This window comes from Carassius carassius, chromosome 43, assembly GCF_963082965.1.
Source record: "Carassius carassius chromosome 43, fCarCar2.1, whole genome shotgun sequence".
NCBI classification, from domain to species: Eukaryota; Metazoa; Chordata; class Actinopteri; order Cypriniformes; family Cyprinidae; genus Carassius; species Carassius carassius.
The window spans coordinates 13,034,852-13,059,326 of record NC_081797.1 but is presented as its reverse complement, the minus strand read 5'-3'; the positions used below and the strand labels follow the sequence as shown (position 1 = coordinate 13,059,326).

The 24,475-nt window shown below is 34.4% G+C and overlaps 1 protein-coding gene across 1 annotated transcript in view; it reads left to right on the top strand.

Annotated features, from left to right (window-relative positions):
* LOC132124812 (dedicator of cytokinesis protein 4-like) overlaps nucleotides 1-24,475 on the top strand; it is a 75,042-nt gene that overhangs the window by 46,804 nt on the left and 3,763 nt on the right. The window contains exons 25-53 of the mRNA XM_059535964.1: nucleotides 2,554-2,635; nucleotides 5,183-5,353; nucleotides 6,986-7,178; nucleotides 8,176-8,300; nucleotides 10,472-10,606; nucleotides 10,695-10,793; nucleotides 10,882-10,976; nucleotides 11,074-11,149; nucleotides 12,092-12,192; nucleotides 12,403-12,461; nucleotides 12,550-12,698; nucleotides 13,148-13,233; nucleotides 13,824-13,850; nucleotides 13,967-14,062; nucleotides 14,143-14,203; nucleotides 14,313-14,406; nucleotides 14,651-14,799; nucleotides 15,137-15,223; nucleotides 16,482-16,586; nucleotides 16,982-17,123; nucleotides 18,579-18,745; nucleotides 18,944-19,030; nucleotides 19,266-19,442; nucleotides 21,072-21,155; nucleotides 21,348-21,467; nucleotides 22,089-22,216; nucleotides 22,483-22,603; nucleotides 22,752-22,833; nucleotides 22,998-23,107. Of these exons, the coding sequence (XP_059391947.1) occupies nucleotides 2,554-2,635; nucleotides 5,183-5,353; nucleotides 6,986-7,178; nucleotides 8,176-8,300; nucleotides 10,472-10,606; nucleotides 10,695-10,793; nucleotides 10,882-10,976; nucleotides 11,074-11,149; nucleotides 12,092-12,192; nucleotides 12,403-12,461; nucleotides 12,550-12,698; nucleotides 13,148-13,233; nucleotides 13,824-13,850; nucleotides 13,967-14,062; nucleotides 14,143-14,203; nucleotides 14,313-14,406; nucleotides 14,651-14,799; nucleotides 15,137-15,223; nucleotides 16,482-16,586; nucleotides 16,982-17,123; nucleotides 18,579-18,745; nucleotides 18,944-19,030; nucleotides 19,266-19,442; nucleotides 21,072-21,155; nucleotides 21,348-21,467; nucleotides 22,089-22,216; nucleotides 22,483-22,603; nucleotides 22,752-22,833; nucleotides 22,998-23,107 (3,208 nt within the window). The remainder of the gene's footprint in view (nucleotides 1-2,553; nucleotides 2,636-5,182; nucleotides 5,354-6,985; nucleotides 7,179-8,175; nucleotides 8,301-10,471; nucleotides 10,607-10,694; nucleotides 10,794-10,881; nucleotides 10,977-11,073; nucleotides 11,150-12,091; nucleotides 12,193-12,402; nucleotides 12,462-12,549; nucleotides 12,699-13,147; nucleotides 13,234-13,823; nucleotides 13,851-13,966; nucleotides 14,063-14,142; nucleotides 14,204-14,312; nucleotides 14,407-14,650; nucleotides 14,800-15,136; nucleotides 15,224-16,481; nucleotides 16,587-16,981; nucleotides 17,124-18,578; nucleotides 18,746-18,943; nucleotides 19,031-19,265; nucleotides 19,443-21,071; nucleotides 21,156-21,347; nucleotides 21,468-22,088; nucleotides 22,217-22,482; nucleotides 22,604-22,751; nucleotides 22,834-22,997; nucleotides 23,108-24,475) is intronic.

The window sequence follows — 24,475 nt, the reverse complement described above, 5'->3', positions numbered from 1 at the left end:
GTCAGTATTCCTAAAGCCTCTGAAGTAAATGTAGCTGATGATGTTGGCAGATTATTTACCGCTGTTATCACTTGTGAATAAACCATTAAAGTCACATAGTAGTTCTCACATTTGCAACACTATTTAAGTAGTGTAAAATAAGAGGTCTGTATTATGTCATTTAAAGTACAATATAGGTGAAAAAGTGAATCTTTTCTAACTGAACAGATTTGAATTGATAGAACAGACATATTTAACTGAACAGAGTTTAACTGAAATGAACTTAGCCAAATTAATTTGTTCTATCTGGACAAAGCTGAATTAAAGAAAATGTAATCATGTTCCAAACTGAACATAACAGAAAATAGTACTAAACTAAACCTTAAGTAATTGCATTGAATCAAATTGAATCAAATGTAACTGAACAAATTTAAACTGATAGAACAGAACTCACCGAAACTAAACAAAAATGAGTTGAACTGATTTAAACCAAGCTAAACTTAATCAAACAAAATGAAATCCAGTTGAGTTGTTTCTAGCTGAACAAAGATAAATAAATTCTATTAAAAGCAAAAAAGAACAGAAAAAAACTGTAATGAACCGATTTGAGTCACTTTGAATTGAATTGAATCGACAGAACAGAACATACTGAACTAAACGAACTGAACCAAAATAAACTTAAACAGAAAAGAACAGAAAAACTCAACTGAACTTTTCTGAACAAAACAGAACACAACTGAACTGAACAAAATTGAGTCTAATCAAACTGAATTGAGGCCTGTGTAGTTCAGCAAATATATTCATATTAACAGTCAGATCTTTGTAAATATAAATAGGATAAATCATATGAAAAAGGTACAGTTCCTGGTTAATATTTTTGGACTCTGTAATATTTTCAAGGCAGTTGATTTTAGCAAAATCTCAACAGATCTTAAAATTAGTGAGGTCCTACAGCGTGTTTAATTAAGATCTAATTGGATTTTAAATAAAATCTTTAGGGGGAATGAGAGCTGGTATTACGCTGTGGTTAACATTAATTGCAATCCCATGCTGGGAATGTTAACATTTTCCTCCTTATGGCCAAATTACTCTCCTGGGCTTCCAAAATCAACAAGAGCCTCATAAAAGACCCAATTTTCCTCCAATTATTTTTCTTCGTGATTAATCACAACATCTCACTTTATAAATTAAGCAATACACACAAACACACAAAACAGAAGTTTAACCAAAAGGAAACTAGCCTCAATCTTTTTCTCAGGCTTTCCAAGATTTTGACCTACTGTGCACACCATCCACAGAAGCACAGTCCTTCTGTATGTTTTAAACTTTTTTAATGAGTTTTGATTGGCAACAGTTACCATTAATGCAGAACATCCAGAGTCTGTTTACAAAGTGTCCTGGTGGCTGATCAAGTATTCATGAAGACCTGTGGACTCTTAATGCCATTGATTCACGATCAACATCACTTAACCTATCAAATGTTTCATTGCTTGAGTGTAAGTTCCCTTATGGGATAAACAGGAGGACCTTATTGGTCTTGTAAAAGCATTCAACCTGCCAGTGCCCGCTGATTCTGGTGATCAGTTTCAAAACATTACAAAATCTGTTAACAGCATGGAGCAAATTTAAGATGTACTTTAAAGCATGTGTTAGATTGAATTCATATACTTGAGTAGGACATATTCCTTGGTCAGAATAACATCTATATTTACAAAAAATCTGATATTAGGAATAGCTTTAGATTTGGGCACTGAACAACTAATATAAAGGATTTTATTGTTAATTCTTAATGCATTACTAATATTGAGAAGACAAAAACTAACCGTGTAAAAAAAAAAAAACTACTAACAATATCAAACAAAATACACTATACCATTCAAAAGTTTGAGGGTCTATAAGATTTTTTTAATTAATAATTTTAATACTAAGGTAAATAGTGACAGTAAAGTCATTTCAAATAAATGCTTTATTTTTTATTTTATCACGGTTTGCACAAAAATAATAACTAGCAAAACAAATGTTTCTTGATCAACAAATCAGCATATTAACACAATTTCTGAAGGATCTTGTGACACTGAGGACTGGAATAATGATGCTGAAAATTCAGCTTTTCCAGTTTTATGTAATATAATGTAAATATGTCAGATCATCAAATTAAATTACGATTAATCACATATACCAATATTTACAGAGAAAGCCATTTAATACTATATTTTTGTTATATATATTATAAATTTATATTTTATGTTTATAAATATTGTACTGACCTGTAAACCTTTATTCTCCATTAAAACTAAATGAATAACTAAAATATAAAATAGTGTAAAAAAGAACAGAAAAAAAACCCGTAAAGGTGTAACATGAGCATGCAAAGATTTTCACATGCATTTTTCTTTTACCTGCAGATGTTTTTTTTAGGTGATCCATAAAATCTTGAGTGCTGCCTATGAATAATTTGTGATATGATGCATTTTCCCTGCAGGACAAACAGAAACGTACAGCATTCACACATAAATCCGTAGCATTAAACAAACATTGCTCTTGATTTCTGATTTTCACGGCTTGTCTCGGCAGGGATCTGATCCGAGTGTTGAAGTGGTATGTGGATCGTATCATTGATGCCGAGCACCAGGAACAGATCCAGCAGGTTTTGAAGGTGAGAACACCAACATATTATGCTTCATTCAGGATGTATGTTACAGTATGTATGCAAATCTATGAAGAAACATATGCACCCTGTCTCTCTCAGTCGGCCCATCATGTCGGGGTTAAACCTCACCCCCTGCTGATCTTCTGAGCTTCCTCCCCAGCAGCTAGGAATGCCCTTGATGCATCTGTTCCACCGCTTTTCTTACCCATCATGCAATTACGCTATAAGCCTTCTGTCTTTTCTTTTGTTAATTTGCCTGTTTTGCTTTCATGACCTGCCATGGGACCGCCAGGCTCATTCTCCAAATGCATCCACATGCGTTTACTCCCTTCAAAGGTGTTATTTGAAAGCAGTTTACACTTTTTTTTACCTTGAACCCTTCAAACCTCTCTGCGCACAATGTGTGCCATTCATCTTTTGGTGTTTTTGCTCTTTCTAATTGAAATATTTAAAAAAGGAAAATGCACTTCACACAATGTCTCCAGGTTTGACTTTCCTTCCTTGCTTCCTTCCTTCCAATTTAAATAAACAGTTTATGAATTCCATTATATTCAGTATGTTAAGTAAAAATGTTCAACATGTTCAAAACTTTGCTGAAAAATGTGCTGTCTCTCCTATGTCCTCTGTCATCTGAGTGATAGTTTATATTTTTTTAGTAAGTAAAATGCCTTTTAGTGTAATTGTACAACCCGAATTCCGGAAAAGTTGGGACGTTTTTTAAATTTTAATAAAATGAAAACTAAAGGAATTTCAAATCACATGAGCCAATATTTTATTCACAATAGAACATAGTTAACGTAGCAAATGTTTAAACTGAGAAATTTTACACTTTTATCCACTTAATTAGCTCATTTAAAATTTAATGCCTGCTACAGGTCTCAAAAAAGTTGGCACGGGGGCAACAAATGGCTAAAAAAGCAAGCAGTTTTGAAAAGATTCAGCTGGGAGAACATCTAGTGATTAATTAAGTTAATTGATATCAGGTCTGTAACATGATTAGCTATAAAAGCTTTGTCTTAGAGAAGCAGAGTCTCTCAGAAGTAAAGATGGGTAGAGGCTCTCCAATCTGTGAAAGACTGCGTAAAAAAATTGTGAAAAACTTTTAAAACAATGTTCCTCAACGTCAAATTGCAAAGGCTTTGCAAATCTTATCATCTACAGTGCATAACATCATCAAAAGATTCAGAGAAACTGGAGAAATCTCTGTGCGTAAGGGACAAGGCCGGAGACCTTTATTGGATGCCCGTGGTCTTCGGGCTCTCAGACAACACTGCATCACTCATCGGCATGATTGTGTCAATGACATTACTAAATGGGCCCAGGAATACTTTCAGAAACCACTGTCGGTAAACACAATCCGCCGTGCCATCAGCAGATGCCAACTAAAGCTCTATCATGCAAAAAGGAAGCCATATGTGAACATGGTCCAGAAGCGCCGTCGTGTCCTGTGGGCCAAGGCTCATTTAAAATGGACTATTTCAAAGTGGAATAGTGTTTTATGGTCAGACGAGTCCAAATTTGACATTCTTGTTGGAAATCATGGACGCCGTGTCCTCCGGGCTAAAGAGGAGGGAGACCTTCCAGCATGTTATCAGCGTTCAGTTCAAAAGCCAGCATCTCTGATGGTATGGGGGTGCATAAGTGCATACGATATGGGCAGCTTGCATGTTTTGGAAGGCTCTGTGAATGCTGAAAGGTATATAAAGGTTTTAGAGCAACATATGCTTCCCTCCAAACAACGTCTATTTCAGGGAAGGCCTTGTTTATTTCAGCAGGACAATGCAAAACCACATACTGCAGCTATAACAACAGCATGGCTTCGTCGTAGAAGAGTCCGGGTGCTATCCTGGCCTGCCTGCAGTCCAGATCTTTCACCTATAGAGAACATTTGGCGCATCATTAAACAAAAAATACGTCAAAGACGACCACGAACTCTTTAGCAGCTGGAAATCTATATAAGGCAAGAATGGGACCAAATTCCAACAGCAAAACTCCAGCAACTCATAGCCTCAATGCCCAGACGTCTTCAAACTGTTTTGAAAAGAAAAGGAGATGCTACACCATGGTAAACATGCCCCGTCCCAACTATTTTGAGACCTGTAGCAGAAATCAAAATTGAAATGAGCTCATTTTGTGCATAAAATTGTAAACTTTCTCAGTTTAAACATTTGCTATGTTATCTATGTTCTATTGTGAATAAAATATTGGCTCATGTGATTTGAAAGTCTTTTAGTTTTAATTTTATTAAAATTTAAAAAACGTCCCAACTTTTCCGGAATTCGGGTTGTAGTATAAAAGGTAATTTTAGCATTAAAGGTAAACATAAAAGTAATTTTTATATTTTATTAATATCTCAAGATGAATATTTACTGGACTTGAGCAACCTACTGTACATTTACTCTGTTTTTTAGTAAAATCGTGATAAAATGCCAGTGTCAGGTTTTGAGAAAACATTTATTTGTGCATCTCTCAATCATCATTGTATTGCATTGCATTGTGTTTGGCATTATATGTTCATGTCAATAACAGCTGTTTGATATCATATGCTTGCAGGCGTCTGAGTACTTGTTTAAGTACATTGTGCAGTCCAGGCGTCTGTACGCGGCGGCCACCGGAGGCCAGAACGAGGAGGAATTTCGCTGCTCTGTTCACGAACTCTTCAAATCCATCCACCTGTTCCTGTCACATGAGAGTAAAGGCATCAGTCCCATCACACACACACAGGTGAGACACACACACAAGCCTGTAGATCTATTTAATAAGAAATACAATAAAAACAGTAATACTGTGAAATATTGTTCCAATATAAAAGTCTCTTTTAAATACATTTAAAATGTCACTTAGTCCTTGAAGTCTGAAAGAACAGCATTTGAATTAGATTTTTTTAATATAACAATATAAATATGCTTACTGTCATTTTATCAATTTAATGCATCCTTGCATTGTATGGTTATATATACAGTGTATATATATATATATATATATATATATATGTGTACGTGTGTGTGTATATAAATGTGTGTGTGTGTGTGTATATAAATGTGTGTGTGTGTGTGTATATATATATATATATATATATTTTTTTTTTTTTTTTTTTTTTTTTTTCCAGAAATGTTGATAGTGAATTTTAAAGTTTTGAAGCCATAATACCTTACAATAATAACAAATATATATATTTAATTTAAGTACTTTTAAAATTAAGCGGATCACAATACATATTTTTTTAAGAAGGAAATATAAGAAATAGTATATAACATAAATAGTAATAGATTTTTCCCATTAAAAACAGATGCCGCATTAGATTATGTGTAGTCATAGATTATGATTAAATTATGATTGTTTCTCATTCTAGCATTATTAGTCAGTGAATTTTTGTGATTGGACTAACAGAAATCATTATTATTAATCATTTCCAACTTTTGTCTGGATTCAAACCTGGGTCTGCTGTTGGTGACATCTGGTAGAGAGGGCAGTGTTATTTGAAACACTGTCTATTGATATAGGCCTCCAGATATTTTCACTGATTTAGTTCTATATCAGTAAACTAGACTTCTAAAGAAAGATTTGTAAAGAAATTGGATTAAGAGATTATTTTACCTATATTGGAACCATTTCGCTAATCTGCACTGTCAGTTTTACTATATTTGTAATAACATTTCCTGGAATCTGTCACTCAATTATAGCCAAACAAATACACTATGAAAACACAGGTTAGCAAGTGTTTATTGAATACAGTACTTCTTTTTCAGCCCCACCCAGATTTGTTCTGCCAGCATATCAGTGTTCAAAGCTCAGTCAGCCTATGGAGAGTTAAGCCAGTCTTGATATACACAAACAGAGAGCGTGCTAAAAGCCCGCCACACACTGTCACGGCCCGCAGAGCTCCGAGTCAGCTGGGCCATGTGTGTCCGACGGGCTCCGTTCTCTCCGAGATTGCTTTTGGTGCGCACACATTCGCACATTCGCTCTCACATAGGTCTGTTCTCGTTACGACAGCCCAGCAGGAGAGCAGATTTCAATTAACAATGCCAAGAAAACAAAGCGTCTTTGGACACCGCGGCATAATCCGAAGCACATGCAGGCGACTGGAGCTGTGCCAGATTTGTCATCGCGATATTTGTGTGTGTGCGAACTGCAATCTGTTGTTTGACATCCCCTACCGTGCCAGAGGAACATGTTCACACTAAATCAAAGTGTAAGTGCATTTGAAAGTAGATGTTAGCATTTCATTGACACAAATGCACAAACCAAACACAATCTGCAGCATGTTACATGTAGTATTCAACTTTATCGCTAGGGTTCCAACTAATGAGGTTTTTTTTTGTATTTAAATAACGTTTACTGGCATTTTCGCAGGCCGTGTTCCTGAGATCGTTCCCGACTGTGTGCTGCGAGCTGCTAAAGATCTTCAGCATGAGAGAGGTGGCAAATCTGGCCTGCGACACGCTGAGCAGCCTGCCTGCCCTCACACACACGGACTGCCCTCTACAGGCCGTCAAACTCCAGTGCATGGCCAAGACCGTGGAGAGTCCACTTTATGTCAACCCGGGTAAAGGATCTCACACAGTTTTCTGTTTTAACGTAATTAAAAGTGAATCATTATTGCTAGAAACATTGTAAAATCAAGTCTAGGTTCATTAGAGGCCATCTAAATGCTAGCGTACACTGTGCCTTTGCTGTTTAAAGGGACAGTTCACCCAAAAATTTTAATTCTGTCATTAATTACTCACCTGCATGTCGTTCCAAACCCATAAGACCTTCGGTCATCTTCGGAACACAGATTAAGATATTTTTGATGAAATCCGAGAGCTCTCTGACCCTCCATATACACTAATGCAACTGACATGTTCAAGGTCCAGAACGGTAGTAAAGACATCATTAAAATAGTCCATGTGACATCAGTGGTTCAACCGTGTCAGACTTTGACACGCCTAAAACAATCAATGTTTTATATCATAGATACATCAGTCTTTTATGGCTTATATAGTTAGATATTTTTTATTCAATGGTCTAAACTGAAAATACATACGCAATGTAGTGTAGTTGAATATATTGATATGGCCGAAAAGTAAATACTCTCAATAATATGTATTCGTAAGATAGTATTTAATGAACAAAGCTGTGTAGTTTTTATTATGGAGGCAAAACTTATAAAGCAGTGCAATACAAATGAGGGTTGAGAGATGAATAGATAAACCTTCTTTAAAAGCCTGATTGTGTCATATTCGATAGACCTTTTACCATGATTTTTCTAAAAACTGACAAACCCAACTTACTCCAGTCCAGTAAAGGTACTCTTGCTTTTACCTTATCAAAATCAGTAAAGATTTCACAACAGAAAGACCGTAAGTTTTTACAGTTAAATGTAAAGGTCTTTATCTGGCTGAAAAAGTATAAACTGTCAATCAGACAAAAGGCTTGTTGGAATCAGCAATGTTTTGATGATGGTAATCCTTCAAAGGCCTTAGATATCTGCATATTAAATACGATACAGTAGGCTTTATAGGGTTAGATGCTATTTGATTCTTATATGTGTGTGTTGTCAGAGTCGAGGTGTGTGCTGTTACCTGTAGTGCTGCGTCTGCTGCACACACACCTGCAGGAGCAGAGGGAGCTGGTGCTGTGTGCCAATATCCTCACCAGCATGCTGACGCTCAACACAGCCGCCACGGTCAGTCTTACTCTGAAACTTTTTATTTATTTATTTATTTAACTTTTTTTATTTATTTATTTACTTTTTCCTGATTATAATTGCTGGTGAGATTTGGTAACTATTTTATTTGCTGATTGTGTAAAGAAAAATGTTCGGGGTTATTAATTTTGACTTCCTGGCCTGTATGTAAATATAGTCATAAGGAATTTGGTGCGTTGAAATATTTTAACCTGAAACTGATGTTTATTTAATATTTTCTCCTTTACTGCTTTTCTTTGTAAATATGTATATATGTGATTAATTGTTATTTTAATTTGATCAACACATATTTAAAATATATGGAACGTTTAAAAAAGATGGAAATGTATTTGTCCATTTGAATCAAACAGGGGTGTGATTCTTCCGGAAAAATCCGGAAATCCGGCATTTTCGTCCTTGAAAATGATGCTCTCGTAAATCATGCAAAAAAAAAAAGGTTTGGGGTGTAGGCGGTTGCGATGGGTCGGGTATTGGTAATGATCGCTCACCGCTGTCAACGTTTTTTGTGCCTTTGAATCATGTCGTCATGTCACTCCGCAAGTAGTCCAATAATTTGTCACGATTGAAGTTCAAAGTGTACGCGCACCGTTCTGAATGCGCACACACCCAACCATCTTATCACGTGAACAGCTTCAGTTGACTGACGAAGACCGTGAACACAGGTGATTCATGTAAGCAATTGCAATATATTGTCTTTCATTTTTATATGCAGGTCTAGTAAAATTTGACCAATCAATTGATTGATTTGTCATGATTCCATAAGGGAAGTCGTGGCCTAGTGGTTAGAGAATCGGACTCACAATCAAAGGGTTGTGAGTTTGAGTCTCGGGCCGGCAGGAATTGTGGGTAAGGGGAGTGTATGTACATTCCTCTCTCCACCCTCAGTACCACGACTTAGGTGCTCTTGAGCAAGGCATCGAACCCCCAACTGCTCCCCGGCGCCGCAGCATAAATGGCTGCCCACTGCTCCGGGTGTGTGTTCACAGTGTGTGTGTGTTCACTGCTCTATGTGTGTGCACTTCGGATGGGTTAAATGCAGAGCACGAATTCTGAGTATGGGTCACCATACTTGGCTGAATGTCACGTCACTTTAACATTAATGTTAAACGATTCTGGGCTAACTTAGCAAAGTAACGCCATGTTGGTTATTGCTTACTTCTAGCTAGAAAGTTTAGCAGCTTCTACAAGGCTTGAAATTGCCAACATTTTTGTTGCATATGCTCCTGAAATGTAATCTGTGCGACCTAAAAATATATTTGGGAGTAACGTTATATGCGCGGAGCATATGAGCATATCTGTCCACTAATGACTCGTCCGATTTGTGAACTAATGACTCCTTTGAACCGATTCACTTTAATGAATGCTTAAATCTGATCTGGGTCGAGTTTCCCGATAACAATGTATCTTAGCTCTGAAGAGCGCTCTCAACGAGCAAGGTTATAAACGCTCGCCGCAATTCCATGCGCTTTTCCCAAAAACTTTACTTGACATGAACTCGTTCTACGTGCTACTTAAGAGTCGCTGTCCATTCGCGAAATTCGTGCTGAAATATAACCTATGGAATCGTATTCTGAACGTTCAACCTAATAATCGTCTTCTGTTGTGAATTAGCAATGCTAGAAGTCTATAATAAAGCACTGACAAAATGGCTGAACAAAAACACAAGAAAAGATACCTTTCAAAAATATAGAGGCAAATAAAGATGCTATTTTTAATAGATGTAAAGGACACCATAGAAATAAGGAAAAACAAAACATCTGGGAGGACAAGAAATGCCCAATAAATGGCTAGTTTTCGTGCAGGTCAGCAGCAAGTTATTGACAGATTTTTTGGATTTCATCCCTATTTTGCCCAGTCTTTGAAGCGTATTTCCCACATTACTCCTTTTATGATTTATTTTTTGTTCAATCATTTAATTTAGATGTGTATTTAAATTTTTCTTCCCTTTTTTAATTATTTAATTTATAAATTCATTTAAACAAAAAACAAGTACAATATTTTTTATTAATTTATTATTATACTATATAAATTATGTCACTGTGTGCGTGTGGTTGTGGTGGGGGGGTAAATGCACCGTATAGTTTCCTGCTTTTTTGTCCTTTGTCGATCACACCTATGATCAAATCAGATATCTGTGTCTGTCTCTGCAGGAGTGTGGTGTGTCTGAGGAGGTCAATCTGGTCATGGAGAGTCTGTCTGGAGTGTTACTCAAAACTGTTCTGGAAGTGACCAACAGGCCTCAGCCTGCCGCCACATCGCTGCGCCTGCAGTACCAGGATGTTACAGTACGTGTGACCTTTTCTCATAATCTCTGTTTTTTACTTCAGGGAAAGTATTTCAGTAAATTTAATAACAATAATGTGTGTGTTTCAGGGTGAATTTGTTGCCTGTTTGCTCACATTGCTGCGGCAGTTGAAAGATAAAGAATACCAGCAGCTTCTCAGCAGATTTCCCACTAAAGAAGAACTAACGGTGAGAGCATTTGATAAACCTTACCAGATTGCGTTCTGGTTTGCTGATAGTGATTGCTGTTGTCTAACTTTACAATCTGCGTTTCCAGAGTTTCCTCCTGCAGTTATTCACTGTCTTCAGAATACTTATCCGACCGGACATGTTCCCCAAAGACTGGACTGTCATGAGACTGGTCGCTAATAAGTAAGTGCGGAAAACAAAACCTGAAACGGTTTATATATAAGCCTATTCAGCCATAGATATGTTTCATTTCTTGACGTTTCTGTTTGTTTGTGTTTAGTGTCATCATAACCACAATCTTATATCTCTCTGATACTCTGCGCAACAACTTCCTTAATGAGAAATTTGACTTCAAGGTAAAGAGATTTTACCTTTACGTTTATAAGACTTTGAACTACTCATGCAAATTTAAAGTTGAACTGCTGTGGACATGCAATTTATTTTCTAAATGCAAGTCCGGCTTTTCAGTTGTCTTGCAGAAAACTCTTAAAAATAATGATTAAAAAAAAATGCAAATATAGCCTGCATCATAGCCTGCAAAATGTTGGATTAATTAACCTGTAAATAATATAATATAATATAATATAATATAATATAATATAATATAATATAATATAATATAATATAATATAATATAATATAATATAATATAATTTAATTTAATATAATTTAATGTAATGTAATATAGTAGTATGATATAACATAACATAATATAATGTAATGTAATATAGTATAGTATAATATAACATAACATAACATAATATAATGTAATGTAATGTAATGTAATATAGTATAATATAATGTAATGTAATGTAATATAGTATAGGATAGTATGATATAACATAATATAATATAATATAATATAATATAATATAATATAATGTAGTATAGTATAGTATAGTATAGTATAATATAATATAATATAATGTAATGTAGTATAATATAGTATAGTATAATATAATGTAATGTAATGTAATGTAGTATAGTATAGTACAGTATAATATAACATAACATAACGTAATGTAATGTAATATAGTGTAATATAATATAATATAATATAATGTAATGTAATGTAATATAGTATAGTATGATATATCATAATATAATATAATATAATATAATATAATATAATATAATATAATATAATATAATATAATATAATATAATATAAAAAGACTGCATAGGAGAAAAAATGTCTTGTATGTATCTCCTAGAGCATCCTGGGAACATGTTCAACATGTGCCTGCAGTGCAGATAATCATCGTCAGCATCTTAATTAGCTCACTTTTTATCTGTAGGTATGGGAGTCCTATTTTTATCTCTGTATAATATTCATCAACCAGCCCTGCCTCCAACTGGAAATGTTCCCGCCCTCCAAGAGGAAAAAAGTCCTGGAGAAGTGAGAGCCCTTCCTGTTCTTTTCCTTTACCGGGAATGAGATTGAAAGATTTCACGATGTAAAATAACACATTCTGATTAATGAGCAGCAGATTTAGTGATTTACTGTATACTGGATCATTTGTAGTTTTACACCAAGTTGCACCAATGGGAAAGCCATTGCAATTAGCACAATATCCAGATTTGATATGATTATTTTTTGTTTTTAAAGGTACGGTGACATGAGAGTGATGATTGGCTGTGAGATTTTCAGCATGTGGCAGCATTTGGGTTCGTCCTCTTTTACAATTCTGTATTGAGCACTTATGGAGTCACATGACCGGTGCATATAAAAGCGATATATGGTTTTGTCTCCCAGGTGACTATAAGTTAAATCTCATTCCCACCCTGATTGGTCCGTTCATGGAGGTGACTCTGGTGCCACAGATGGACCTGAGGAACGTCCTCATCCCCATTTTCCACGATATGATGGACTGCGAACAGCGACGGAGCGGCAACTTCAAACAGGTGCTGAAATTACAGTGACATAAACATGTTTGAACAAGCGAGAACAGTGTGATGTTCGTGTCACAATAAATCATTTGTGTGAGGAAAAGGCTGAGAGGATATCGAGCTTGTTTACCATGATCATGTCGCTCTGGAAGGAAATCATAATTTGAAAAAAGATTGTCAGCTAGATTTCGGGCAACTCATGCAAATTTAAAGTTAAACTACAATGGATATAATATAGATTATTTTATAAATGCAACTAAATGTAAATCACTTAAAAATGAATGATTAAAAAGAATGCAATTATATCACCTGGAATAGTCATGCATATGATACATGATGACATTTTTGGTGCAGGAAACCTTGAGTAGCATGCTGTAAGTGGATTTAAAAACATGCTGTAAATGAAAACTGACATTTTAAGGATATAATACATTTTTTGTTTGTTGACATTTTGTTTTTTAAAGGTGGAGGCCAAACTCATAGACAAACTAGAGGGCCTGATGTCAGAGGGAAAAGGAGATGAGACATACAGAGAGCTCTTTAACAACATGTGAGTTTGAATCCTTTCCTAAATCATGATGTTTTGTAGCTGCAATGAGAAATTATATTTCTATAAATGTATAGCGATTTATATAAATGTCAAACTTTATGTGCTATAAATGATGAAGTATAAATATAAAAGAGTCTTTGCTGTTGTTCAAAAGTTTGTGGTCAGTACGTTTATTTTTATTTTAGATTTTTTTTTTATAAAATCAATACCTTTTGTCAGCAAGGACGCATTAAATTGCAGTAAAAACTAATTTTTAAAAGAATGTTGTTTTTTTACCGTCTATTCATCAAAGAATCCTTCTGAAGGATCATGTGACACTGAAGACTGAAAATTCAGCTTTGCATCACAAGAATAAATTACGTTTTAAAATATTATTTCAGTTTTTACTTAAAGTTTTTACTGTATTTTTTTAAATTGGTGTGAAAGACTCTTACGACCTCAAACTTCTGAGCAGTAGCATTTAAATAAAAAATACTGCATATGCTATATAAATATTAAATATTACGAACTATGAAATACCTCAAAATTTACATTAAATTTGAAAAATATAATAAAATATTTTAAACTGTTTTTCTATTTTTCTGCATCAGAATTCCACTGTTTGGTCCGTATCCGAGGTGAGACCCTCATTAAATACCGTGTACTATACACTGTACAGCTGGGTGTAACGAAATAAAAGGATGATCAAGTTTTTATTGTTGTTTAATCAGTTCTCATAATATATCTGATTTAGTCTCCTGAAGAAGATTGAGAGAGAGACCTGGAGAGAAAGTGGCATTTCCCACATCGCTACCGTCACACGGCTAATGGAGAGATTACTAGATTACAGGTAAAGCAGACACACACACACACACACATCCATAGGGCATACAGTACAAACACACTCACATTTGATGAATCTCTTCACAGGGACTGCATGAAGATCGGCGAGGTTGATGGGAAAACAATGGGATGTACAGTCAACCTTCTGGTCAGTTTTGGATATAAAATATGACACATTTGACATTTTATTATTATAGTTATTTGGAGGCGAACTACAGAAAAAGCATGTTCTGCTCACGTTGTCCTGTTCTTTTCAGAACTTCTATAAAACTGAGTTGAATAAAGAAGAAATGTACATCCGTTACATTCACAAGCTCTATGAGCTGCACCTGAAGGCACAAAATTACACCGGTAATAATAATTGTGGTGATCTGTATCATTTTCATTTGTAATTTTTTTACTATAATTTCCACACCAATTATAATTGTAAATAATCTTAATATAATTTCAATATGACTTTTTAAATGTAAATTGTTTCAATCATATTATTTTATAATAATTTCAATAATAATACTAATAAATATTGTCCAATTAGAATATTATTTACTATTATAAATGACAGTGTTTTCTTCTGATCTTTGTGGCTGTGTTGCAGAGGCGTCCTACACTCTCCTGCTGTACGATGAGCTGTTGGAGTGGACCGAAAGGCCTCTCAGAGAGTTCCTCACGTACCCCATGCAGAGCGAATGGCAGAGGAAGGAATGCCTTCATCTCACCATCATACACAATTTCGACAGAGGAAAAGTCAGTCCATCTCTCATTTTAAGATGCACCCCACTCACCATAAAACAATTAATGTGACTAAAAAGGCTTCATGTTGAAGCATCAGGGAAGCTACTGTAAGTAACAAGCCAGAGGTTTGCAGTGACAACTGTGTGTTCAATATGTTCTGATATCCAGCTACTGAACTGTGAATAAGGACAACATGAGAAAAGTTCTTTTCTTCCTACATACTGCCATCTTGTGGCTGAAACCTACTGTTGCAATTACGCAACTGTTTTAATGAGAGCAGGGGTTTTTGATTGGAGTTAAAATTATACTTTTATGTTTGAAGTCTTAAAAACTGAACTATTCATTCCAGTGCTGGGAAAACTGCATCATACTGTGTCGAGAGCTGGCCAATCAGTACGAAGCGTTTTATGACTACAGGAACCTCAGCAAGATGAGGGTAAGTGTTTCCTCTTTACAGACCATGCAGTATGTACGTTTATTTTTATTTTGCTATTAATTTATTAAATACATATTTAACAAATAATGTAAAAATTTTTACATTTCTTTTAGTGCTGTGAAACAATTAATAGCGATTAATCGCATCCAAAATAAAGGTTTTTGTTTACATAATATATGTGTGTGAACTGTGTATATGAATTATATATATATATATATATATAAATACACATGTATTTAGCAGATTAAATTTAAATTTATGCATTTAGCAGAAACTTTTATCCAAAGCGACTTACAGTGCATTCAGACTATCAATTTTTTACCTATCATGTAAAAAATGTTTACCTATCATATAAACATGTACAGTTTATATTTTAAAAACAATTATTGTATATACATTTACATATTTTTATTATTTTATTTTATATAATATATATATATATATATATATATATATATATATATATATATATGCATGTGTTTGTATTTATATATACATAATAAATATACACAGTTCACACACATATATTATGTAAACAAAAACTTTTATTTAGGATGCGATTAATCACTATTAATTGTTTGACGGCACTAAAAGAAATGTAAAAAAATAAACATTTTGTAACAATATTATGTATATATAAATAAAAACACATGCATGCGTGCGTGTGTATATATATATATATATATATATATATATATGTGTGTGTGTATATGGATATACAGTATATACAGTATATATACATACATACGTACATATATATATATATATATATATATATATATATATGTATATAAGAAAAAGATGTTTATATATTGAATGTATTGATATATAATATAAAATAAAATAATTAAAATATGTCAATGTACATACATTTTATATATATATATATAACTAATACATTTATTTTTGATGCGATCAATCGCGATTAATCATTTGACAGCACAGATTTCTTTATAGTTTTACAGTATTTATTTCCTTATTTTCCTGCACCCTAGACCTCAGTTCCAACACCCAGTGGCTGTAAATATAGTTCTTATATGAACTAAATTGAGTTGTTATGATGTTCATTACACTTACGGCCAATTGTTATCCTAATGAGGCGTTTGGATTTAACTGTTAAACTGAATCTCGCCGATTGTTTTTTGTTTATTCTGTTACACAGTCGATTGCTTCTCAGATCGTGGCAGTAATTTGTCATATTAACAGCTGTTTGTGTTACGTTGTGCTCAATGGTCTGTTTTATTTGCATGTTTGATAGATGATGGAAGCCTCTTTTTACGACAAAATAATGAACCAGCAGCGGCTCGAGCCAGAGTTCTTCAGAGTCGGCTTCTACGGAAAGAAGTTCCCCTTCTTTTTAAGGGTACACAATTCTTAAAAATTGTGAAATGTTAAATAATGAAAGCTGATTATATTAGTTAAATATTTTATATGGATTATGACTTATTCAGTTCAAGTGTCTTCCTGTAATTCGTCACCATGTCCTCTAGGGGGCACTTTCCTTCCAGATCTCCCTGCAACACAGCTATAATTTGTAACATTTCTGCAACATTTCCTTTTTATTGAGCTATACGCATTTTATCCAATGTGTGGATGATTGTAATGGGAATGGAGGAGAAAATGAGAATGAATTAGGAATAATGAAAGAACTCTTTATTCTCATTTAGTCAATCAAACAGTCAGTATTGTTGGTATTGTGTCCAGTGTCTTCCACTTTCCTCATGACTTCTGTCTGTGTGTGTTGCTGCCGGCGGTCAGAATAAAGAGTTTGTGTGTCGAGGGAACGATTACGAGCGTCTGGAGGCCTTTCAGCAACGGATGCTCAGCGAGTTTCCTCACGCCATCGCGATGCAGCACGCCAACCTCCCCGACCAGACCATCCACCAATCAGACGCACAGTGTATCCTGAAACACATCTGTGTCGAATTCATTTAAGTTGAACTTTTTCATCTTTTGTTCATTATGAAAGGCACATAAAAAGTCAAAAAGGTTTTGAATCGATTGAAAAACTAAATTATATACACTACTGTTCAAAAGTTTGGAATCAGTAAGATTTTTTATGTTTTTAATGGAGTCTTTTATGCTCATCAAGGCAGTATTTATTAAATCAAAAAAACAGAAAAATACTGTAATATTGTGAAATGTTATTGCAATTTCTAATACTTCTGTACTTTAAAATATAATTTATTTCTGTGACGCAGTGCTGTATTTTCAGCATCATTACTCCAGTCTTCAGTGTCACATGATCCTTCAGAAATCATTTTATGTTGCTGATTCATTTTCAGTGTTGAAACTGTTGAGCTGTTCAATATTTATTTGGAACCTGCGATACTACTTTCTTTGATTCTTTGAATAAAAATTAAAAATGAATGAATTATTTAAAACAGATCTTTTCTTACAATATAAGTCTTTACTCTCACTTTTAATCCATTTAATACATCCTTGCTGAATGAAAAAAAGGATGAATATCTTTATTCTTTAAATACTAGTGTGTGTTGTAACACAAAATGAATATTTTAAATAAACACTGTTCTTTTGAACTCTTTACTTATCAAAGAATTCTGAAATGCGTATCAGAGGTCCCAAAAAAACATAAAGCAGCACATCATGTTTCCAACATTTGAGGATAAATCAGTATATTAGAATGATTTCTGGAGTAATGTTGCTGAAAATTCAGCACTGCGTCACAGGAATATCTATTTTTTTTTAAATATAGAAAAATAGAAACTGTTCTTTCAAATTGCAATAATATTTTACAAAATAACAGGGTTTTTTTCTGGGTTTTTGGTCAAATTAATCAGCACAAAGAACTTATATATGAAAAATCTTGCTAATCGAAAACTTTTAAACGGTAGTGTATATATATATACAGTATATATAGCTCCTCGAGGGTTCTTAGATGAGGGCTGGTGTGTGGATAAGGGTGATTAAATGATGGAGAAGTGCTAATAAGCCAGCTGTTAGATGTGTAAACTGTTGGTCGGCAGCCAGCAGCTTCATTTCTAATCAGATGGGTATCTAAACTGAGTTCATGCTGCTCTGTGACCTCTTCTCTTCAGAGACTCCAACCAGCTGCTAATGATCTGGTAGTTGAGTTTATCTGTGGCACAACTTCATGAGTAGCTACAACTTATTTCAGAGGAAGGATTTATTGCTCTATTACAGTTAGGAGACTTAAATTTCAGTTATGCTTCATTTATAAGATATAATATGACACCTTTGTCACAGAGGTTTCTCCTGAATCCCATTAAAAATAGAAAACAAATGAGATAACTACGAATTAGAGAATGAGATTATTACTGTTTGTGTGAAGACTGAATGTGCTTTGTACGTCCCTTAACTGGTCGTGATTCAGATCTGCAGATCTATGCCGTAAGTCCTGTCCCTGAAAACCAGGACGTCCTGCAGAGAGACGGAGTCCCCAACAACATCAAGAGCTTCTACAAGGTCAACCATATTTGGAGGTTTCGCTACGACAGGCCTTTTCACAAGGGCACCAAAGACAAAGAGAACGAGTTTAAGGTGCTGTAGACTTACTGAAGTCTATCGATCTATCTATTTATCTGTCTGTCTGTCTGTCTATTTCTAAATCTCTCACTCTCTCTGTGCAGGTCTTTTCATTTTTTGATGTTGCCAAAGTCTTGGGCACTAAGATGATGAAATGATGAAATCTTTTTAAATCAGTTTTGTGATGTTCATGCTGTTTGTGTTGTGTTGTAGAGCCTGTGGGTTGAGCGGACGACACTGACACTCGCTCAGAGTCTACCTGGCATCTCTCGCTGGTTTGAGGTTGAGAAAAGGGAACTGGTGAGTCATAACCTAAAAAAAAAGAAGAAAATTCTCATTTTGACAAGACACTTGCAGACTACAGGCTTTGATAGAAAACACTGCTCATCACATGCAAAATGAAGGGTTTTCCAAGCACTTTGCCAATGTCATGAATTTAAAGTAACTGGACACAAGACTGCATGCACATCCACCATCAAAACAATCATTTAAACATAAACAGAGACATCATAACCTCGGCGCGCTTTCAATACAGGTGGAGATGAGTCCCTTGGAGAACGCCAGCGAGGTGATTGAAAATAAGACGCTGCAGTTGAGGACGCTGATCGCTCAGTGTCAGATGAGGCAGATGCTGAACATCAACCCTCTCACCATGTGTCTGAATGGAGTCATCGATGCTGCTGTCAATGGAGGACTGGCTCGATACCAGGAGGTACGGGACTGGATGGAGAGCAGGGTCAATCTGCTTCTGGTAGATTAGAGGTGGACTTTGAGTTGCTTGCTGTTTCACTACCTTTAAACCTGGATCAAAAATGTAGAGTACTGCAAAAAAGAATGGTGAAATGTGCAAAGCTGATAAGGAACTAATGGTAGTCACATGGATTCGGGCTTGTATGTTCAAGCAGTTTGTATTTTGACAAGCTAGAGTTTCAACATACAGAACAACTACAGCAATGCAAAAACATACTAATGAACATTTAAGTAAATATTTGATTAATTTTATAACTATTATAAGTATTATATTGTAAATGTATTGTATCATAGTGCGACTGTAACTAAAATTTAGGGAATCTGATTTTTATTTCCAGTAAAATAAGTAATTTTAATCATAGTCAATATTTTAGGCAACTATTTAGTTCAAGTTAGTACTAATAAGAGATTTTTTATGTTGACAAAATAAATATATATACATATATATATATATATATATATATATATATATATATATATACTATTTTTTATTTAATTGTATTTAATTGCACACAGCGCAATATTTATCTTATAATGCATCACAGAAAAACAGATTTTCTAAAAATCTAAATATTATATTGTATTAATTAGCAAAAGTATTATATAATACTATGACTATAATTTATGTAAAATGTGGGAAATCTGTGATTTTTTATTTTTTATTTTTTTAATTATAATTTAAGTTTATATTTTAGGCGACTGATTAGTTATAATTTGTGACGATGCTGCTGTTATTTACTCCCTAATATTAACTGAATACAAATGCAAAATATTATTTTGTGAACAATCACTATTACAAAAAAAAAAACCTATTACACAAAAATGTTATATATATCAATTACAAAACATCCTCTGAGCTTTTGATGTCCTTTATATATATAAAACACAATGCATTCAAAATATTAAAATCCTATAACTGTTGTGATCGAAATGTTTTGATGTCTAATAGCCTTGACAACATAAATTGTCTGTAAAGTGGTTTATTGGTCTGAGATTTATTAGTTTCACTGTCTTCCTTTTAGCAGGAGGAAAGACTGGCTTCTAGTTGTTGCTTTCATTGAAGCCCTCAAAAAGAGCATTCGCTGGATGTTTAATGACTAGCCCACATCCTCACACTTCATAGGACCATTTGCTGCGTGTATCTCTGACAGTTGCCAAGCAACAGCGTGTTGAGCACTGGCCTTTTGTGAGCGTGAGCTTCAGCTAACTCTATTAAAAGGAAAGAGCTAACGGCAGGGGTCCTCCTGAATCCCAGCATGCACCTCAGTGCACAGATGACTAGTTTACCACAGATCACAGGACTCCAGGTCTAGTAACTAGGCTATGAAAGCTGGATCAAAATGTCACACGTATGACAGTTAGCATGATGTATTAAACAAAAGTCATGGAAACGTTCCCTAGCGTCTTTGCAATGTTGCATCATAGTTTCTAAGAAATGAGTAGGAGTGCAGGTTAGTTTACAGCATTGAAATTCCTGCGAGACATGCACTGAATTTCACACTGTATGAGTTTATTTATGAACTCTTCTTTTCTTAAAACGTAGCCTGAATACAAATGATTCATGCGTCTCTTTATGTTCTTCCTCACGCAGGCGTTCTTTGCGAAAGATTACATCGCAAATCATCCAGAGGATGGAGAGAAAATTACCCATCTTAGGGAACTGATGTTTGAACAGGTACAAAAACAATAATTATTTGGGTCTGCGATGTGTGTTTTATTTAAAATATATTTTTAAATATAGTATGTATTTTTAAATATATATTTAAAACTTAAGTATATTCCTAGACATCTTCCTATTTTATATTGTTTATGTAAATATTTATTTTGTTCTAAGAATAATACAATTTTCTCTCTACCCTTTTTGCAGGCCCATATTCTGGAATTTGGTTTAGCTGTGCACGAGAAGTTCGTTCCACAGGATATGAAGCCGTTACATAAAAAGCTTGTCGACCAGTTTCATGTAATGCGCTCCAGTCTGGGGATTCAAGTATGTTTACTTTTACACATATAGATACATATTCACTGCTCTTCAAGTGGAATTGTGTACATTTTAAGATGTTAAAATGCATATCCCAATTTAATATGCAACTTTAAAGGAAAATTTCACCCAAAAATTAAAATTACCCCATGATTTACTCCCCCTCAAGGCATCATCGGTGTATATGACTTTTTTAATTCAGACCAATACAGTCGGAGTAATATTAAAAAATGTCCTGGTTCTTCTAAGCTTTATAATGGCAGTAAAGGGTGGTCGAGATTTTGAAGTCCAATAAAGTGCATCCATCCATCATAAAAAAAGTGCTTAATAAAGGCCTTCTAAAGTGAAGTTCCCGTTGATGAAAAATAAAAACATTGACAGCCAATCAGAAATCCTGACAAGTTGGCCAGAGTAACATTAGCTTAACCAATGGCATGATTTTGGGGCGTGGCCACAGAGTCTGTCTGACCAATAGCAGACTAATGTTTGAGAAACCTGTTTAAAAAGATAATTTTGCTTAGTGCCACTAAAGGTATTGAAATTACACATGTGACCTTTAAAAACTGAGTTTATTTGAACAAACAATTTGAAGAAACACTTTCTATAACAGTTAATATTTTTTTTGTTTAGCCACAAGAGTTTCCCGCTTATGTGCGAGTTAGTCCTCTGCATTTTGCAAATGGCAGCCCGCGCACATGCAGGACCCCCGTTCCCAATGCCATCAGCCCAGAAGGAGGCCGAATCGTGGCGAGACGCAGGTTTGTGTCATATTCATGCCTTGGGAAAAATGTTTCTTGTGTGCATTCTTGAAATATATGCTGAAATGCTTTAAGGTCAGAGATAAAAAAAAATAAAAAAGTTTTGTAGTTAAAAAAGTTGAACTCATTTGAATTCTCAGCCAAGTAGATGCTATTTAGGAATGCTTTTGTTTTGGATCAGGTTTGACAGATTGGCAGCTTGAACACACCCACACATTTGCTAAATTTATCCTGTCTTTCGCTTATGTCTTTTAATTCCCTTTCAGTCCTCTCAGCTATCCAGCTGTCAACAGATATTCCTCATCCTCACTGTCATCACAGGCCTCAAATGAAGTGAGCAACATCACCGGCCAATCAGAGAGCTCGGATGAGGTCTTCAACATGCAAGTGAGAAATTCAAAGATACTCTCAATGTTAGCAAACTAAAAAGAACTGTCAGATACAACCATTCTATTAATTTAATGAATAAATTATATATATTTATGTATTTAGTATAAATTTTATTTACTTTGCATATCTATTGTCTATTTTCTAGCCCAGTCCGTCTACCTCAAGTCTGAGCTCAAATCACTCTGGCTCACACAATGTGAACAGCTCTGCGCCCTCCAGCAATAGAGGTGAGTGAATTCAATAGACTATAAGCAATCTGGAACTCAAATGCAAGCAGTACTTACAACGCCCCGCAACATAATTGGCATCATTTTGCAGCATTGCCTCATTTCCTCTGTTATTTCCTATCTTTTCAACTCTCACACTACGTGCCTTTATTCCTCTTCATTAGCTTCTCCACTGCCGTCTGACAAGCACAAGCACTCCAGAGACAATGCCTGCCTCTCTCCACGGGACAGACTCTGCAGCGGCATTTTCCCCAGCCCACTGGACCCCACACAGGTCAGAGCGGCTCCACTGCCACTCTTTAACAATTGCATCTCAAACTGAATATTCAGTGGGAAATAATGTAGGGAGGGGCTTCATTTTTATCCACTAAGAATTGATTATGATATTTTAAATTCTCTTAAACTTACATTGAATGATGGTCCTAAGCCACGTCTAGAGACCATAATAATTTTTTATTATGTTAAAAGAATAAGTTAAAAGAAGTGGGCTCTTTGATTTGATTAAGTAATCACCCAGAATACCTTAGTAACCACCTAACAACAAATCATATACTCATATACTGTATTCTTTAGAAAAAAATTTTTTTAGTGCTGTAAACTAAAACTTTTATTTTGAATGTGATTAAAATATGTATGTATTTTTTCTTAAAGAAATATACAGTATACATGCATGTGTTTGTATTTATATGTACACATAATAAATATACTGTATACAGTACAGACACATATATTATGTAAACAAAAACTTTTATTTTGGATGTGATTAATCGTTTTGACATCACTATTTTTTTTCCTTATATTTTTTGATATTGTACAAGGTTATTGTACACCTCCATTCAAAAGTTTGAGATATTTTTTTATGTTTATAAAAGAAGACTCTTACGCTCACCAAGGTAGTTTTTATTTGATCATAAATACAGAAAAAACTGTAACATTATGAAATATCATTACAAAAAAATCTGTTTTCTATTTGAAAATATTTTAAAATGTAATTTCATTTTCCTGTGATGGCAAAGCATCATTACTCCAGTCTTCAGTGTCACATGATCATTCAGAAATCATTATAATATGCTGATTTGTTGCAACATTTCTTATTATTACTAACATAGAAAATAGGTGTTACAGTCATTACTGAATAATAGTAATTTCTTTACAAAAAAAATCCTGCTTACCCCACACATTTAGTATATGTTGGTACTGTATATATTTTTTTATAAATATTATTGAATACAATATATTACATGTATTGTTTTTCCAATATGTATGTATTCTAACCTCTTCATTTTTTTCACATTTTGTTATGTTGCTGCCTTATGTTAAACTGCTTTAAATTACTATTTTTCCACATCAATCTACACTCTATACACAATAATGACAAAGCAAAAACAGAATTGTCACAACTTTGTAAATGTATTAAAAATAAAAAACTGCAATAAGTACATTGCATAAGTATTCATACCCTTAACTAAATATTTAGCTGAAGAGCCTTTACAGTCTCAAGTCTTTTTCTTTGATGCAACAAGCTTTGCTCATCATCATTTGACAATCATCTGCTATCCTTCTCCTCACATCTTAAGCTCTGTGAGGTTGGATGGGGGGGGGCCAGTTGTACATTTCCAGGTTTGATTGGGTTCAAGCCCCA